The following is a 20,679-nucleotide window of genomic DNA, read 5'->3' on the forward strand; positions in this document are numbered from 1 at the left end:
AAGATGCTTTCATATTCTAATAATGCTCAAAGAAAACACTACCACAAACCCCAGAAAGGGACTGTTTCATCCTACTCTCTGAAGAATTTTTTAAATAGCTCTCGCATAACAATATTTATATCATGGAGATTTTTTTCAATGAAGATTAAGAACTTTATAAATGTCTTTTTTTCTGTATGTGGAAAACTGAAACACAGTGGAGTAAATTGTCAAGGATATCACAAGGAGTGAGGGGGAAGCCAAAAATAAAATTAACTGTTAAGAAAGTGGCCTGTCCACAGAATAAAATATCTCACTTACCATGGGGGATAGTCATTCTAAAATGGCAGTAGAATTAAACATCATGTTATATCATGATGATACAGTCAAGTCATTTATGAGTATCTATATGCACATGAATGCTCTGTGTATCACTGAATTCCCAATGTTTCATTCTTATACCACTTAATTTCTTTGTGCTTGTGTATACTTCTTTTCTCTGCTATTAGACTATAAGATATTTATGGCAGAGACCAAATCTCAGCACTTACATGTATGAGGCACATGCCTGGAATATAGTAAGCAGCCAGGTAACATGGGTATGTTCACATGTAAAATTTCATAGATATATACTCAACTAACACCACCCAGGGCTTCCCTGGTAGCTCAGAGGTTAAAGCGTCTGCCTGCAATATAGGAGATCTGGATTCGATCCCTGGGTCGGGAAGATCCCCTGGAGAAGGAAATGGCCACCCACTCCAGTATTCTTGCCTGGAGAATCCCACGGATGGAGGAGCCTGATGGGCTACAGTCCATGGGGTTGCAAAGAGTCGGACATGACTGAGTGACTTAACTAACTAACTAACGAACACCACCCAACCACCAAAACAAATCATGGTGAGAATCTGAAGTTTCTTAACAACTCAACCCCATATACTAAAGAAGAACAAAAAGATGACCAATATAGGCTACTGTAATTGTAATGCACAGAGATACCCTAGATACACTCTTACTTGTTCGTGTGTGGAAGTACATAGATTAAGGTATCCAAGAATGAATTAGCATAATTTACTTGTAGTTAATCAACACCCCATTATTATCCATGAGCTGATTTCCCCAACTGGTATATTATCCTAACCCTTTCGCCACTTGTTACTGCGATATATCCTCCGACTACCTAACTGTTTGGTGGCAGTCATACCAGAAAGGAGAAATAAATTCTAATCAATCCTGCTTACTACTTGTTAACAGCTTTTATGAGGTGCTGTGGTGAAGTTAATAGGATAAAAATGAAGAGCAAATTTAGTTTGGGGTATTTAAACAACATAAGGTACTTTGCCTTCAAAAAAAAAAAAAAGAAAAACTCCTTCACTCACATTTCATTGATCAGCTGTGAGGTTTATTTATCCACGTTATCTCCATCTCCATTACAAAAGAGTTATCTTGGGCCTAATTTTTAAACAATTACTCAGGAGTTACCTTCCTTTTTCTTTAAAAATTCTCTATTGTCTTACCTCCCAGTCCAAATAATCACAGACGTCTTCGAAGTTAGTGAGCAGAGACACTGAGCAGAACAGCCGTGGCAGCTCATCCCTTGTCATTGGGGGAAAACGGCTATCTTTAAGGGCACTGTTGAAAACAAAGCAAATATTAAAACAGTCACTAGATATGAGTTCCTAGTTTCAAATGCAGACAATCATTTGAAAAAGGTAAGAATTTCTTAAAAAATCAGTAAGGTGAGAAAGGTGCCAAAATCTCCAAATGCATTCAAGCGCTACAAAGATTTTAGAAGTTATTTTTGTTCATTCAGCAGATTGTGTTTACTAGCCAATCCTGTGACTGATTCAATTGTAAAGAGTGAATGATCAATTACATTTCCTGTATAGTCATTTCCTTGTATACTTCCCTGTTACTTGTAGAATTTGACAATGTTTTATTTGATTTTTGAGGAGAATAAAAACTAGAGCAGTGTAAACTTAGGGGAAGAATTCTACATCTAGCACTGACTGGTAGAAAAAACATATATATATATATATATATATATATATATATATATATTTCATGTTGTTAAAAAAAAAAAAAGGTTCACACTAGGTTGGACAGCTACCATAGAACAACATAGAAAAAGTTCAAAAAAAGGTAAAAATGCTATTTTCTTCAAGCAAAAGAAATCAAAGAAAATGAAAATTATCATGCAAATTATGGACTAAAAGTACAAAGATTTCAAGCCCCCTCTAAAGGAGAATTCAAGATACTACTCAAAAATTGTGAAACTTCAGGAAATAGGGCTAATCTTAGGAAATAAAATTATGATTAGGAAACCATTAATCACATCAATGGATTTCTGAGTACATCTACTCTGATTCAATCCTGTAATCAAGGGTAGTGTACCACAGTGCCAAATTCTAGAAAAACCTCACTGTAAAGGACAAAAATGTTGGAAGACCATAATTCTTCCTGCAACAGTAGAACAGACAGAAAAGACAAAGACACACACACAAACACAGGCACTGTGTGCTCCTGTGCTTTTAAAAGAAACCACTTCCTGGTCAAGAAAACAAACACACCTCTGACTACCCACTGTATTAATGGCATTTGTGCTGTCGATCTTCAAATGTCCTGTATAGCAGAGCCAGGCTTAGAAACGTTTTCACAGATTAATCCTTAGAGGTTACAAACAGAGCCCACAAACTGCTTGGGTCATAACAAAGTTCCGTGACCTTTGGAAATAATTTAATTCCTTTTTCAGTGACTTCCTCATTGCTGGATTTTCTTTTTTCTACCCCTTCCTTTCCATTCAGAAACTCACTCACTGTATTGTACAAATATACCCCTATGTTTGTTAAGTATTTTCGATACATTGTGGTGCTCATTCTATCCTGCCATACAGAGGAAAATGCTTACAGAAAGACAGAGATGTTATATAGAGAGCATACATGTTTTCCCCATTCAAGGAGCCAAGATTAACCAAGAAAACCAGGAAATCTATGATAATTCATACTCTGAGAATAGCATTTCACTATTTCATAATTTAACAACGTAAATTTCCTATGGTTTGGCTTCTTTTATTTTCCAACTAGCAAATAAAGTCTTAAGAAATATTTTCAAGTTCTCATCCAAAGCCAACATAAAGACACATATGATGTGTGTATAATACCCCCCAACCCCACCCAGGAGAGGTGTTGTAAAAAACAGAAGAATCCCATGCATAAAAACCCAAATTCACACTTTCAGTTTTCCTTTTGAAAAGAAAAAGAGAGGGTAAAAAGCCTTATACATTAGAATAACATAAAATATTATTTTTAGGGTTATAGATTTTACTGTGGTGAAATATACACAACATAAAAATCACCATTTTAACCACTTTTAAGTGTATATTTCTCTGGGCTTAAATACATTCACTTGTTGTACAACCACCACCACCATCCATTGATCAATCTCCAGAACTTTTTCATCTTGCCCAGCTGAAACAAGGCACCCAATAACACTAACTCCTCATTCCTCCCCCCTCCCAGCCCCTGGGAGAAATGTAATTTAAATACACTTTTATAATTTCAAATAACTACAGTAATACAGTTGCTAATGTTTTTCCTATAAAACAGCTTTATTGACATACAATTCACATACCATAAAATTCACCCTTTCAATGTACATAATTCAACGATTTTTAGTATATTCAGAATTATACAATCATTACCCCATCCAATTTTAAAATATTTCATCACATCACAAAGAAACCCTATATCCATTAGGAGTCAGTCCCTATTCTTCCCTCCCCCCAGCTCTTGGCAAGCACTAATCTACTTTCTGTCTCTATGGATTTGCCTGTTCTGGACATTTTATATAAGTAGAATCATACAAATGGTATGAGCATACAAATGGTCACATGACCATTTGTGTCTGGCTTCTTTCACTTGGGATAATGTTTTTGAGGTTTTATCCATGTTGCAGGATGTATCGGTATGTGTTAGTCGCTCAGTCGTGTCTTACTCTTTGCAATCCCACTGACTGTAGCCTGCCAGGCTCCTCTGTCCATGGGATTCTCCAGGGAGTGGATTGCCATGCCCTCCTCCAGGGGATCTTCACAACCCAGGGATCAAACCCTTGTCTCTTATGTCTCCTGAATTGGCAGGCAGGTTCTTTACCACTAGCGCCACCTTAGTACATTTTGTAAAAGCACATCATCCTTTTAATTGCACAATAATATTCAATACTATGGATATATCATATTTTTGTTTTCCATTTATCTGTTGAAGGACATTTGGGTTATTTCTGCTTTGGGGCTACTATGAATAATGCTGCTATGAATATTCATGTATGAGTTTTTTGTGGAAAGTAATGTTTTCATTTCTCTTGGGTACATACCTAGGAGTCGAATTGCTGGATCACATGGTAATTCTGTGTAACTTTTTGAGGAACCAGCAAATAGTTTCCCATAGTGGCTGTACCATCCTACATTCCCACCAGCAATGTACAAGGGTTCCAATATCCCTACATGCTTGCCAACACTTCTTACTGTCTGCCTTTTTCATTATAGTACTAGGTCTCCTTTAATGAAGAGAGTTTTGTATCTAGCTCTAGCTTTTATATATATTTTAAAAATACACATGTTGAAGTTGCCATACAGTTAATTTCTCAACACTCTGAGGCAGGTTATTATTTTATTTCCTAGCAAACCAGTGAAAGATATATTTTAGCTCAGTACAATTCAAACTATTTCAAATCAACAAAATTTAAGTGCAACTGAGGACCAGGCTAGGAAGCTTTCCTTGTGATATGGAGTCTATTGCTCACTCACCAGGGACTTAAAAAAATGTTTAGATCAAAGAGTGAGTGGGAGAATGCTAGCATGGCTAATGAGATAAAATAACAATCGTGCCTTGCTATACGACACTCAAAGGTATTAATTTCAAAACACTGAACTAATAAAGGTATGTTAATCATGATGTAAACAGTCTGATTTTACAGAAACACTCATTCAAACAAGACTTTTAATTCTTGCATTTTTCTTCGGTAACTTTTCATTAAATTCATGTGCATAGACAAATTCCAAAAGGCAGGAAGCCCTCAGTATCTCTAAATGCAAATTCCTAGGGAAAAGAACTAGCAATGAAAGCCTAGTGAGGATTTAAGGGATTATTAAAAAGATGAAAAAAATGAGGCTGGAGACTACCTCAGAGCTGCTAGACTGGGGTAGATGGCTGATAAACAAGAGGATTCAGCTTCTCTTGGCCCTGCTCCCTTTTGTATATAGAATATGTGATGTGGAAGCTGAGCCTTTAGAGACAATATGCTATGGGGAGTCAGGCAGTGACTTACTCGGGGTTGACCCAGCTAGGTAGTGACACAAGTAGGGGGACAACCCAGATTCTCTGATGCAAGTTCACAATTCTTTCTAGTATCCACTCCTTAGTTGCTACTTTTGACAGGATTATGAGGTTGTTGTTTTTTTTTAAATTTTAAAACAAAATGCTTGCCTTACTAGGCAATTCTGATCTCATACCTGCAGTGCCTCTGCCTAAAAAAGATAAATAATAATTTAACAGCATTTACTAGTAGCCAAGGGGCAAATAGAGCTAGACGTACTGTCTACTGGAAATCTGCAGGATCAAAAGGGATTTTTAAGTATTAATACTGTCCATGGAAAGCATCTTATACCGAAGTAACTGAGTGAGTGAAGTCGCTCAGTCGTGTCCGACTCTTTGCAACCCCGTGAACTGTAACCCACCAGGCTCCTCCGTCCATGGGATTCTCCAGGCAAGAATACTGGAGTGGGTTTTATACCAAAGTAGTATGTGCCAATTTAAAGAACTGACAAAAAAAGAGATCTTGTAGTAAATTTGTATGAAGTTCTCTTTGTTACAATAAGAAGCCATTTTCTAATGTCTAAATATTGCTAGGAAAAAAACCACTTATGTACAAAAAATCTGTTGGCTGCTCCATCACCCATATGATGGATGGCTAAGGTTTAAACAACAGTTTGATTCAATACCAAATTCAAATATATTCAATTCAAATTGGCATCTTCCCAAGAATATATTCCACCTAATTGAGAAGCAGCATTAACATCTGTCAAAGTTAATATCTAATGTTAAATAGCACTTTAATGAAAATGAACATTTAAAAAAAATATTAGAAGCTTAGCTATCAAAGAATCACATGGTTTGTGACAGTACCTGGAAACTATGAGGGGGAAAAAAACAGCTGAAAAGAGACAAAGCCTTAGACATGGCAAGGCTCATCAAAAACAACAGAGCATGCAACAGAAATTATTTGTGAGTCTAGATAGCTAGCCATTCACTCACTCATTCATTCATTCTTTTGCTTTCTAAAACACTGATGACCATAATCAGTTAACCAGTGGAAAGATACCAAACTGAGAAAGGCTTCATATTACAAGCAATCATTTTCCAGGACAAGGAAGAAATAACTAAAATTTAAAGTCCTTGTTTGGACAGGTGAAGAAAAGCAAATCAAGTATATATTAATCTTAAAAAAATTTAAAAAAAAACAACTTTTTACACAAGGGGTTTCAATTATCTGGAAATTCTGCCATTCTTCGTCAGAGCTTCTAGAACAGAATGGACATGTGACATGTCTGAACTCCGGGAGCTGAGAATAAGCCCAAATCTGAAAAGTTATCTATATCCTCTCTTTCACATTAAGTATCAATTTTAGCTTCCCATGGTCCAAAAATAAATAAATATATAATAGGCACAAAGCAGAATGCAAAAAAGTAAGTGACTATTCATCAAACCTAAGTGTAGAGAGGAACAACAAAGGACAAGGTCATGCTTAAGGAGTGAGGAAGGGAACCTCATTTTGGTGAGAGTTGAGACCCATAAGAAAGGAAGTTTTCAATTGTAAGCCACATGTAAACTGTTACTTAATTGGGACATGTTTTTCCCCTTTAGAGTAATGAGTACAACCTACTTGCTGCTTAAAGAGTATTAACACTACAATTTATTAATTGTAATATGTATTTCTAAGCAAGATAGGATGGGTACTTAGCAGGGAGTGGAGGAAAGAACTAAGGCATGGAACAAAGGGAAGAGAAAGTATGAAGGAGGAAAAGAAAATGAAAATATATAGAAAGAAAAATGGAGAGGAAGAAAAAACTAGAAGCAGAAAAAGGAAGTGGGAAGCAAAGAAAGTTAAAACACACACACACACACAAAGGGGTAGAGAGAGAACGCAAGGATGGAAGAATGGAAGGGTAGGAGGGAGAGCGAGATCTAGAGCGGTGGGTGCTCAAGGTTTTCATGTAAGTTATTTGGCGCCTATCCTATAGGATTTACAGAGGCTTTAGTCTGTTATCACCTACTGCCCTCTGAATGGCTTAAAGCTCTTGAATTGCTCTAATCTGGAATTCTTAAAAGCCTCTACTCTCTGAAGATGGCCACAGCTGCCCACCAGGAAGGATAAATACTCTCTGGGCTGCATGCTGTGATGATCAGAGCAATATTGTCAAGAATCTGCCTCCTAGCCACAAGTTCCTCACCTGTAAATTAGGAGACAAGGCTGTGAATTTGATTTAGTGGAGCAGAACTACAACTGGAAAATATCAATAAAAGATACATGAAGAAACAGATGGCTAAATGTTTGGTGTATGTGGCAGGTATTCCTCCTCTCTCTCCATGTAGCGCCCACATGATGCTTTCCCTGCAGAGTTTCTGGGTTTACTTGATCCTGTTTTTAGAAACGAAGGGCTAGAAACTGGTTTTTAATTATTTTTCTGATGGAAATCTTTTAAAATATATTCCACCAGAGTATAACGGACATAATTTTCTCTGTATGACTCAGGTTCATCGTGAAGACTCAATGTGACTTGGGCCATTCATTACTATACAGTACTGGAACAGTACTCTCAATATAGTCTTGGCAATTAAAAAAAAACTGTAGGTATGGAAAACAGATTACAGTACGACCACCAACAGATTCCATCTTGGGGAATTTGAAAACATGAGATTATCTCTACTTTGAAGAGAATGTAACACAAAAATAACCTGACAAAGACTTTCAAAGTTTCGAGGGATCTGACCCCTGTGTTCTCTAAGTTTGGATACTATAAAACTGAACTACCTCTCAAGTTGAATCAAATGTCAATTTTATTGCCTTCCTCGGAGAATCTAGAAAAACCTCTACAACCCTGAACAAGTATCACTTTCCCAGGGTCATCAGAAGCATTTCTCCAAGGTGTAACAACAGTTCCCCGTCACTTACCACTGATAAAAATAGCTCCCAAAAATGCAAAATTGAAGTCATCATTAATATGAGCCCTATTTCAAAGTCCTATAGAACACAGCACAGGAGAATCATCAAAAGCTTGGATTCTGGAATCAGACATGCCTACATTTGGATTGTGGCTCCACTGCATGCTAGTTGTGTGACATTTGGTCAAGTCTCTTAACTTGTGCCAGCCTCCATTTCCTCTTCTATAAAATGGGGATACTAATAGTACCTACCTCACAGAGCTACTGTGACAAGTGAACACAATAATAATACCCGCACAAGCGCCTTACATACACCAGGGGCTCAGTAAATAGTGCCCCTCCCCCGCCACCATCAAAGTTTTATTAAGTTTATGCCCACAGGGCTGCCTCCATGTCATGTTTCTGGTGACAGGAATGGAGCCTCAGGACTAAAATTGACCCTTCAACCTTATGAGAAGATCAAAGCAAATTATCTGCTTTAGGAACTGACTGTGACCATTGAAAGAGAATAATGGCTACCCTTTCAGGTTCTGGTGTTTTTGAGAACCCTTCATTTTCTTTCATTTTCAAAATATTTACTAAGCATCTGTGGTATGCCTTTTATTATGTGAAGAGCCACAGAGGATTTAAGAATAGTAGATTGCAAAATAATACAGGAACACATGTAAAAGAGTTTGATAGGAAGGCTGCGAGGCAAGGTTAGTGTCTTTTCTGGAAGGATCTGTTTACACTCTCTGCTACTGGTTTACTGGTTACCAAATGACCCAGAATTGCAGGTAAATTCACAGAAATTAAATGTATACACATTTTTGTTTTCTAGTAAGACGTCTACTACATCAAGCAACATACTTCTTCATCAAGAACTGCCATTACCCTGCAGCCATGCATATTCATATGTTGCTTCGTAATGTAACTTAGTTTTCCTGAGCTAGGTTTTTAAAAATCTCCAGGGCAGGGATTGGCTTTTTACTTCCATACAAAAAAAAATGTCTACCAAGAGATGCAATTCCCTGAACTGTGCTCAATTTATCTTCAATGGATTTAGATATGTTATTCTCTAATCTTACTGGTTATGCTCCAGCAAAATCCTTAGGAAAAAAATGTAAACACTCTCTAAGCAGCAGACACAGGATGAGAGACGAGAAGCTCCATGCTTTCCTCATCTCACCCAGTGGTCTCCAAACTGTTTTGATTGAGCATTCTTATCAGTAAAAGAAGTCTGAGCATACATCCTCAATATGTATATTTATTTACAAAGTATGTATCACAGTCACGTACAGTGAATATATCCAAAGCACAGTACAGACTTAGAATAAGTTTGCTGTTGAAAACAGTGGGTATAAATACATATTTCAAATAATGTTCCTGATAATTTCCTTCTTTGGGGGACTGACATCTTGTCAGATCCGATTAGATTATATTCATTTTCACTTGATGACTTGGCCAACCAATTTACAAGGTGACCTGCAGAAGTGGCAGCTAACTCCACCTTATTCTTGTCCTTGCCTTGTGCTATATTATGACTATGATCATCACTCCATTATTCCTTTGCAGGAATGTTCTTAAGCCATTTGTCCACCCTGAGTGGCTTTAACTAGCTTTAGCCAACTTATGCATAATAGTCAAATGGCTTAAGAAGATTCCGGCAAAGAAACCAGAAATTGAAGATAATACTAAGAACCATACATCTACTTAACCAGGCTCGTAAACTGAAATACGCTGCAACATACTGCAAAAGTGACTGAAAGAAGTAGTGTGCCACCGTCAACTCCTAGCAAATCGTGGTTCTCAGACTTTCCTCAAGATCCCTCAATTTAGAGTATGCAACAATGACCCACTGACATAGACCAAACGGGAGCACCAGGGTCAATGCATACATTAAATATCAGTGGAGTGTCAGTACTTTCTTATATTTTATGTAAAAGATCATATATAGAATTTCTAATCTTTTCTTCCCACTCCACAATGGATGGTCTAGATGTACTTACTGCCCTTAGGAGACTGCTACTCTAAAGCTCTTAATCAAATTCTAAGAAATTGGTCCTGATATACTTAGACACGACACTATGAGCAAAAAGAGCTTTAAATACAAAACAGCTAATACCTATGGAGTGCCTGCTGTGTGCTAGGTGCTAGACATGTGTTATCTTGTTGAGTCCTCAAAACAACTAGATGAGGAAACTGAGGTTCACTGAGTTCAGTGAGACGAAGCAACTTGCCCAAGGTCATTAAAGCAGGTAAGAGTTGAAATCTGGGCAGCCTGCCTTTATGGCTCCATTCTGTTTTCACAGCACCGCCTCTAGAATGTTAGCGAATCAACTTTGGTATATGCACATTCAATCAGTTCTAAGGAATTTCCCCCCAATTAATAAGGCTTCTCTTGGGGTTTAACTGGATGTTGTAGGTTATAAGTGTGGGCAGGTTCTGCAACGAAGACAAATAGTACTTTTTTAGTGAAAGTTTTGGCTTGTTTTTGCTTTCTTCATTTTGATCTTGGTGATTCAGAGCTGCTGTCACTGAAAAACATCTGTTTTATCTAAATTTAATAAGGCCTATTAGTGGGACACTAAGCCTTTCCTTATTCTGAAGCCTTTCCACAATTTGAAATTTAATCTACTGAAAGTCATAATAGCGTTACCAAAGTACTAGTCTTGGACATATCTAGGTTGGCAGGCCTGTTTCTGATTTTTTAACTTTGCTTTTCCAACATGAATGAATAAGCTCCCTCATACTCACCACAAGAGTCATGCAATTTTTTTCCCTTCCTTCTTTCCATGGTAATCAAATCTATAAGTTGAACTCTGTAAACTGCAAAAACATATGGTGTCACTCTCACTGATGTGCTGTGTGAGGCGGTTCAGTCTTACCTATGGTAAGAGATGACTGTCCTTTCTTAAACTCTTGTCAGTGCTAGCTGGTGCAGGTCTGTTAAGAGCTAACATGCTGGTTCTTATTGGATGGCCTGTCTATGATTTTCTCAGATGTCACTGACAGGCAACGAAAGTTATAAAAGGAAAAAAGAATTCAGTCAGTCTTGAAGATGAGGTACAAAATCAACTGATCAATTTAACTCAGTCCTGCTGAGGAAGAGGGAGCGAAAGACTCCAGCCCTCTCCACTGACTCAAAGGATATGTTTTTCATCTTTCTTTTCCTTCTCTTCTTACCTGCTCCCAGCTTCTGGATGTTTTCCTCTTTTTCTTCCTCTTATTACTCTACTATGGTAAGGAAGGAAGAACTGCAAAATGTCACAAGGAGATGAAAGAGAAGAATGGGGGTGGGGGGAGAGAGGAGAACATTAAAACAAACATATACAGTTGCTGCTTCTACTGGACAAGTGTACAGACCAGCGTGCAAGGCAGCGGCCATTGGGTCAGGATGACCCATTCCCTTCAGTACTGGTTTTAATGTTCTGTTTCAGCCTTCAGGGAGTAGATGGGTGATGGTGACAGATAAAGGTACAAGCCAATCCACTGCCTCTTTCTCTCTGGGGTTTTAAGGTACCCTTGCTTGAGGGTTGGGAAGAAAAGTCAAGGACCTCAACCCTAGCAGCCTAGCTGCTTAACCACACATTTACAGAATCACTTTCTTTGATTTGCGTACTTTACCAAGGCATATATCTCAACAACAAAGCAAAACTACACGCCTGTTTTTAAGGCCTCTGTAACTTTCCTTAACATTCATCTAAATGGAACTCTCTTTCATTTTTATCACTATCTGATATCTTTGGGGGGGGGAAGTTTCCTTTAAACCATTCATATCATCTTTGTTTTATATGATTCTTCATAGACTTTCCAAAGGGTCTTCACATCTTTTATCCTGACACTCAAAACAGCCTCATGAAGTTGACAAGCTAAGTTGACATTATGTTAGAAACCACAATAGGTGTTCCTCTGAGAACAAGACCCCCTATAGTCACAGAGTCACAAAATGCCAGAGCCACAAGCACTTAGAGACCGTCTAGTCCACACCGTTCACTTGACATCTGGGGGAACTGGAGCAGAAAGTAATGTGCCCAAAGTCACATGGCTACTGAGTAGTGGGGTCAGGGCTTACCCCTGTTGCATCTTCAGACATCCCTTGTCCCCCATCCATTCATCTTTCCAGTATTCTTTCACATACTTGTTGACCAGCTCTGGCCTAATCCACTAATATTCCAGCATGGAGGAGGAAGAAAGTGCTGCCAAAGACACTGGGGAATAGCTACGACAATGAAACAGTGAGCTTCCCAAGTGCCAGGCCCCTGGGACTTGTCAGCATGCTGAAGTCACACAGAGTCTAGAAACTGAACAGATAAGGGTGGGGGAGCAGCAGAGCAACACAGTCTTTATCACTGCCCTCCTCTGCATTTCCAGTCCACTCCTTCCTCACGTCTCTTTATTCTTATTCACTCCTAGTTAGTGGTTCTCTCTCCCCAGTGCGCTTTTCCCTTGCTCTTTCCCCAGTGCAGTCCAGGCAATCCATTCCAGCCCGGCACTTCTCTCTAGCTGCTGAGCTACATAGGAGGATTGCTTAGCAGAAAAGTTATACATTTTTTATTTATTTATTTATTTATTTATTCATTCTCAGTATAGTTTAATTTTAATACTTTTACATGATTTTATAAATGACAGCTATTTTTATTTATAGTTTATTACAAATCCATTGAACACTCTGGAATGTATGGAATCAGAGAGCAAGATCAAGAAAAATGGCTGAGCAGTAAAAATTAGGAGTAAGTGGAATTTTGCTTTGTAATTTATTTAGAAAACACTCATTTTCTTTGCCTTTTAATTCTGCATTTTTAAAATAAGGTATTTCATTCCCTTTTCTCCAGCTCTCACAACTAGAGAATCTGTCCTTGTAAATGCCACACTTATATTCTGGTGGTATGTCTATAAATATGTCAGACTATAAAGCTGGTCAGGGCAAGATAACCTGAACACCCATTTTCCAGTAAACAGCACAACACCATGCGTGGATCCAGCATGGGAAAAATATGTGGTTCTTCATGTCCTGCTAAAGCCCTTGGACTTTAATCCAACCTATCTTCCAGTGTCTTAACTTGGAACAGATTTTACTTTACTCCTTTCAACAAATATGTTTACAGTAGGCCTGGTCAAACAGAAAAGGGTATTTTTTAACTCTTCATCTCTTGTTTGGTTTATATCTTGATAAATCTAATTTTCAAAGGCTAATAAAAATTTTACTTGTATAGTTTCCCATTCTATTACCATTAAAAATTACTTAATTTTCCCAGTGAAAAGGTCCACTTTGATTTTTGTTTCCATGAGACAAGCACATGGGGTAATGAAATATGTTGCAAATACTTTGCAATATGCTGCTGAAATAACAACAATTACTGATTCTGTACTGCAGTACATATTAGGAAAACCACAATAGATGCTAAAAGGAAACTGCATCATTTGGGGATGGAAAAAATGCAATGGATAAAAGCCATGCAGTTTAAATTACAGTCATGTGACAATAGTTCTGTCCCCCACAGCAGCAAAACTTGCCATGAGTAAGTGGTGGTCTTAACGATTACTGATGGAAGAGATACCTATGACCATGAACTAATTAATGCAGTAAATATTTACTGAATGCTTGCTATGTGCTGAGTGCTGAGTACAACTCTACCTATAGGGGCATAGTATGTTCAGCTGCAGTCCTGTGGAACACTTTGCTTCATTGAAGTTTCACTATGGTACAACTGGTGTTTATATGAGCAACTCAGAGTACCTAACGATAAGTACAAGTTTCAAACTAAGTCATATTTTAGAGACATAAAAAAAGAGAGAGAGGTACTTAAACTCACAGAGCCTTACTACTTTTAACTTTATGGATACTAGACTATGTCAAGAAAATCTACAAGACTAAGCAAAACCCTATAGAAACTCAAATTTAAAACTTGGTTTTTGACTATTTACACCTTTGCATGTGTTCTATGTCTAATTTCATTGGAACATCAGCTCCTTGAGTGCAGAGACTGTGTCCACTTCTGCTCACCATTGTATACCCAGTGCCTGGCATTCAGTAGCTAGTGAGTCAATGATAGTGAAAGAAAGAATACAGGAAGGTAGTCTCACATCACTGTATATTTAATAATATTTATTGGCAGTATAATAAATATTAAATGGCCCCACTGACTGTGCTTTATTAAACAGTCAACATTCCCCTATACTCTAAATAGCCTTTTATCCATGAACTGAAGAACTGTCCACTGAAGTGTGTTTTCCTTGGTTTAATATCCATTAAATCTATTAAATGTTGCTCATTCAGAAGGTGGTAACTGGTGTTTTGAGTCTTTAGTTAGATTACTGTGCATTCACAGTGCAGCAGAGTTTGGCAACATTTTTCAATCTACAACTCATAGACTGCTATAAATAGATAATAACCTACTCCCATGATAGAGTTACAGAGTTACTTTGATCTCAGTGACCTCTCCCTACTCCGAGGAAAACACAGATGCCTTGCAACCTTGAGGAGCTCAGTGGCCTCTTAGGTTTGTGTGGTGATTATTACTACTATTTTTCTGTAGTTTGGAACATATAGGGGCCCATATTACTCATCTTTTTTCAGGCCTTTGACACCTTCTTATAAAGGAACATCTTATGAACTGGATGAATCACAAGTCAGCCAGGGCAGGCACAGAAGAAAGAAGCACAAGATAACAGTCTCTCTAAATGAACAAGGGTCTGAAAGAAATCAGACGTCAGGTCACAAATAAAAACAATTTTCCTTAAAAAAAAAAATCCTCTGCATACTCTCACCCTACTCTGTGAGATTTCAGGTAAGTAAGTGTCTAAGGGGAAAAGGAAACTTGTTGGAAACCAACTCTCACAGGTAATGAGAATGATCTAGAGGGAAAGGAGCTGACTCTGGAGAAGATGGATGGACCGCTGATGTCCCACTTGTGGGGCTGTCAGAATGCTCAACTGAGACATTCTAACAACCCACCGGGCTGATGGGGGTTAAGGAATTAGTATGCATCAGCGTACATTCCCTCAGTCACATTAGACTTTCACATTCCCAGGTCTGGTTTGCCTTTTACAAAAATAATATTGGTTTAGAATTCTGCTCAGAGGCTGCTTCACAAATCTGAGAGACCAGATTGTAGCACCTCTTTTTCCCTTACTACTGCCACAGCCTCTCCCTCCCCCATGTAACCAAAAAGCCACTTCTTAGACTTTGGTAAACAATGTGAATGAAACTGAGAGAATATTTCTGTGGACTTAACTTTCCTGGAAATAATTATCAGTGATGGAAAACAAACTCTTCGTAACAGAATAAAACGTCATTAATTTGAGCTCCACTAATTCAAAAATCTGTGCTAATTCAAACAGACCTATGCTGACAGGAAAAGAAGGGTCTGCTTCTCTAAGCAAATCAACTTTGTAATTAAGGTTGGAAGAGAAGTACAGGACTTGCTGAAAGAGAAACTATTTTCAGAACTGTAGAATTATCCATCTACAAATACTGTAACATCATAATTACACATCTTTTGTGTATATGAAAAAGCAGATCTCTTGAAGACTTTTATTTAATAATACTCAGCCCATTTGGGGTTACCTATGTCATTAAAACAAGCAAACTATTTTAAAAGAAAATTATATTCATTTTTATTTATTATACTGGACTTCCTGCAATTATTTTGAATTTGGGAGCTCTGATTTCCACTTTGGTGTTGCTAGGCTACTTGCCTACAGTCGTGGTCACCCTCAAAGACCTCTGAGTATTAAGTCCTATGGGAGATCACTAATAACTGAGTCAGAAATATGGCCCAAGTCTCCGACTGAGTTCAGTCACTTACTGTCTGATCTAAAGAAGTCACAGACTTTTAATACCTCAGGTTACATCTAGCTGTAAAAGAGGGGGAGAAAGAACAACAGCAAAAAGAAAGTGTACATCCCTTAGGTTAGAGACCTACACACCAGAACAAATGTAATCAAAGGCAGAGCAACAAAGTCCTGGGGAAACCTAAGTATTCAGTCATTGTGAAACAAATATCAAATGAAAGCACAACAAAGTAGCATCACTTTCCAAAGGAAGTACTCCTGAGGCTGTTACTTCTGAGGCTGTGACTCCTCATACCTCCATATTGGCTCTCACTTCACTAGCACAGGGCAGTCTTCCAGCTCCCTCGGTGATCATGGCTCACTGCCTGAGAGGCCAGGTTACCCTGTCACAAGTTTAGCTCTGACCACTCTAATAATACTGTAAGCTCCTTGATTCCTACTGGTTTCCCTTAAGCACAAGACATGCAGAACTAGCATATCATGGAAGGGTACTTTACTAATTTCACTTGGGTTGAGGTGATAAGACTTCCTCCTTTCATACACAGAACTGTAAATCAGAACACTAGGACTAAAAAAAAAAAGGTTCCCAGACTTCTAGTTTCTATAGAAACTTTGATAATACCAGAACCATGAAATGTGTTTGCTTAAGAAACTTTGGGACACTAAAATTGATAGGTGTCCCACAAGAATAGTGAATAAAATAATCATAGGTCAGTGTTCCAATTAAAGTGAATGCTAGCCAGTACATTTTATAGGGAAAAGATTCTTTGAAATGGTTTTGGGCAAGAATATCTATACTCTATTTTTAAAATTATTTTCCTCACACCCTCTCCAGCATGTTTTATTTGTAGACTTTTTAAATGATGTTCATTCTGACTAGAGAGAGTGATACTTCATTGAGCCTGGAAGGCTACAGCCTATGGGGTCACAAAGAGTCAGACACGACCGAGCGACTTCACTTTCACTTTCATATATGGAATACTACTAAGCCAATAAAAAGAATGATATGCCATTTGCAGCAACATGGATGGACCTACAGATTATCATTCTCAGAGAATTTAGACAGAGGAAGATAAATATCATGTGATATCACTTATAAGTGGAATCTTAAATAAACAAGAAGGTCCTACTATACAGCACAGGGAGCTACATTCAGTATCCTGTAATGAACAATAACACAGAAGAATATGTGTGTGTGTGTGTGTGTGGATAAGTGAAACACTCTGCTGTACACCAGAAACTAACACAACGTTGTAAATCAATGATACTTCAATGAAATAAAAAAAACATAGGGCTCCTTATCTACTGGCTTGATCATCTGTGTCAGTCTCTATATCAGTGCCAAACTGAGAGGAAAAAGAGGGTCCACAGTTTCAAAAGCATCTACAATCAGACACCATAAGCTTGTGAGTCTTTTTAAATGAGAATTTTACTTTTTAAATTATGCCCAGTAGCCATGTATGGATGTGACAGTTGGACAATAAAAGAAAGCTGAGCACCAAAGAATTGATGGTTTTGAACTGTGGTGTTGGGAGAAGATTCTTGAGAGTCCCTTGGACTGCAAGGAGATCCAACTAGTCAATCCTAAAGGAAATCAGTCCTGAATATTCATTGGAAGGACTGAGGCTGAAGCTGAAACTCCAATACTTTGGTCACCTGATGCGAAGAACCGACTCACTGGAAAAGACCCTGATGCTGGGAAGGACTGAAGGCTGGAGGAGAAGGGGACGACAGAGGATGAGATGGTTGGATGGCATCACCAACACGATGGACTCCAGGAGTTGGTGATGGACAGGGAAGCCTGGCGTGCTGCAGTCCATGGGGTCTCAAAGAGTCAGACATGACTGAGCGACTGAACTGAAGAGTAGGCAAATATTTAAGGTGGTCAGCAAACACAAGACACAAGTCAACTACTAGGCCCGAGTAAGGTAGCTGAAAGTTCTGCTTTAGGAAGGTTTTTCCATGGGAGATCAAAAAAAGGCATAATCCATACCCAGATAAAACTAACCATTGGTGATTAATTTTCTAAAGAAAAATTAAGAAATAAATGTAGTCATAATACAGATTGGACACTTGTCTGAGGCTGTTTCACTACTTAATGCTAGACTATTACAACATAGTAGCATAAAAATAAATGTTCACAATCTTTTATCTGAAAATGATTCTTTTAACAACGTGTACAACAGCAACCACCCTGTTATTTTCACTAAATTTCAGGGCTTCTTTTCCTTTCAGAAAGTACAAGTCGACATTTGTTCCCAAGGAATCATCTAAATAATCTTGTGGGACTAGCTGTTCAGTTTTACTGCACTATATGAACACTGCTCTAACTCAGTGACCCCGGATACCTGGAAATGTTATTTTCTTTGTTAATGGAAAGTACTGCAATAGGGGATGGATTCATTGACTCCAGGAAACTGCCCCCACAGGCAGCTTTGAGAGTCTAGGCCAGTCAAGGAAGCCAAAGTGTCACAGAGCACTCCTACACGCATTGGAGAAGACCCCTTGGATAGAGTTACACTAGTCTAAGAGTTTCAGAGTTAGGACATCAGTCAGCTACAATATAAAAACAATTCTTCTAAATTGGAATCATATTCACAAAACATCTGGAAAGTTCCCCAAAGGAGAAAAGATTACCAAGAAGTATTGCTAAATAGATGGAAGACAAGATGCTGACTTTTATCATAGTACAAAATTCAGTCAGTTTCCATTGTCCTAGACAAATCAAAAGACATGCTGTTTACATTTAAGGAAGCCTGGAATACATTTTAATTCAGCCCTGAAACCCAGACATTCTTAGGTAATAAGCACAGATATTTAAATTCCATAACAACCACTCAGTGTTTACAAACATTTATTTCTTTATAGATTTCTCATCCACAAAATGTATATTTGGTTAGAAAAGGAATTTTGAGGGTTTAGCTGTACTTTAACAAATGTTACAACATCAATGTTTTTTTCAAGCAAGTGTAGCCTATAAAAATTATCTTTTATTTTCTAAGCTTCTCTTAGAAGCATGAGTTAAAAGAAAATAATGTTATCAAGGATCCTGTTCCTCTATTTTCTTTACTATGACTTTACATAAAATAATATATTAAATAATACTACTATCTAATATAATAATGCATATATTTTTTAAAGCGAAGGAGATTAAAAAGTATAAACTTCCAGTTGCAAAATAAATGACTCATGGGAATAAAAAGTACAATGTGGGGAATACAGTCAATAATTATGTAGTATCTTTGTATGGTGATGGACAGAAACTAGACTTTTTGTGGTGATCATTTTGAAATGTATAAAAATATCCAATCGCTATGTTATGCAGCAGGAACTAACACTGTTTGTAGGACAGCTATATTTCAAAAACAAACTGATAGAAAATGAAATTTGTGGTTGCCAGAGGTGAGGGGTAGGAGGGGGGATTCGGTGAAGGCAGTCAAAGGCACAAGCTTCCAGTTATAAGATAAATAAGGACCAGGGATGTAATGTGCAACATGACAAAGATAATTCACATTTCTGTATGTTGTACATGAAAGCTGTTAAGAAAGTAAATCCTAAGAGTTCTCATCACAAGGAAAAAATTTTAAAAAATGTTTCTTTTGTATCTATATGAGATGATGGATGTTTACTAAACTTACTGTGGTCATCATTTCATGATGTATGTATGTATGTCAAGTCATGATGATGCTGTACACCTTAATCTTAAAAAGTGCTGTGTGGTGAACCAGAAGAAAACAGAAGTAAGACAATGATATAAGAATATATTAAATAGTCTATTTCACTCTCACTACCATATCTTGAAACAATTTTCAATAAAATTTTAATTTAAAAAGTCTTCAATGCTCAAATTCAGGAAAAAAAGATAACCTAAGATTAAAGCCAAAATTACGATGACATTAAAAACAACTCTTCTATAAGCAATGTGTCAAACGTGTGCCTTTTCCTGCATTGCTTATCACTTGTAATTGTGCCATCTCCCCATCACATTAGAAAGAACCTTTAGAGCCATCGTCAACTCTTCCCTTTACCTTATTCCCCACATACAGCCTCATCTTGTTCTAGCACTACCGTGTTTCTGTTATATGTCTCTTTACATCCTTTATGCTACTAATCTAGTTCAGGCCTGTAACATATCTCATTTAGAATATTTAAAATTAGCCTCTGCACTATTTTGTCTCTCATCTTTTTCACTCCATCCTATGTACAAGCAGCCAACTCATCCTGAATGACCCTCTTACTCTGCTGAAAACTTTTCAATGGAAATTTAAATGCCTTTAGAAAAAAATTCCAGCCCCAGTCTATCATTTTCTCTCCCATTGTCCTCACTGGAGCTCAAGCCACACAGGGTTACTTTACTGTTCTGCCCCAAACAACATACACACTGTTCTGCCTCCTTGCATTTGGCTCAGGAAGTTTTTTTGGACACACAATGCATACGTTCTCCACATCCTCACTTTTGAATGTTGAAATGGAGTCTTAAATGTCTGCAGAGGTTCACCTTAAATGTCAGTTCTTCTGTAAAACCTTCTCCAGTCTATCCAACCATAACTAATTCTTCTTACTTTCAGTAGTGTTGTTTATACATCTAAATAGAACTTACACTTTCTTCCTTATTGTTCTTTTGTGTACCTGTCCATCTCTCTTTTTTTTCAGTTTCATTTCAGTTGCTCAGTCATGTCCAACTCTTTGCAACCCCATGCACTGCAGCACA

The 20,679-nt window shown here is 37.7% G+C and overlaps 1 protein-coding gene across 2 annotated transcripts in view; it reads right to left on the minus strand.

The window, feature by feature from the left end:
* The window catches only part of AMMECR1 (AMMECR nuclear protein 1), a 117,863-nt gene that overhangs the window by 20,634 nt on the left and 76,550 nt on the right, over window positions 1-20,679 (minus strand). For both annotated transcript variants that reach the window (XM_043895254.1, XM_043895255.1), the window contains one exon: window positions 1,494-1,608. In XM_043895254.1, the coding sequence (XP_043751189.1) occupies window positions 1,494-1,608 (115 nt within the window). The remainder of the gene's footprint in view (window positions 1-1,493; window positions 1,609-20,679) is intronic.

Source organism: Cervus elaphus, chromosome X (genome assembly GCF_910594005.1).
Source record: "Cervus elaphus chromosome X, mCerEla1.1, whole genome shotgun sequence".
NCBI classification, from domain to species: Eukaryota; Metazoa; Chordata; class Mammalia; order Artiodactyla; family Cervidae; genus Cervus; species Cervus elaphus.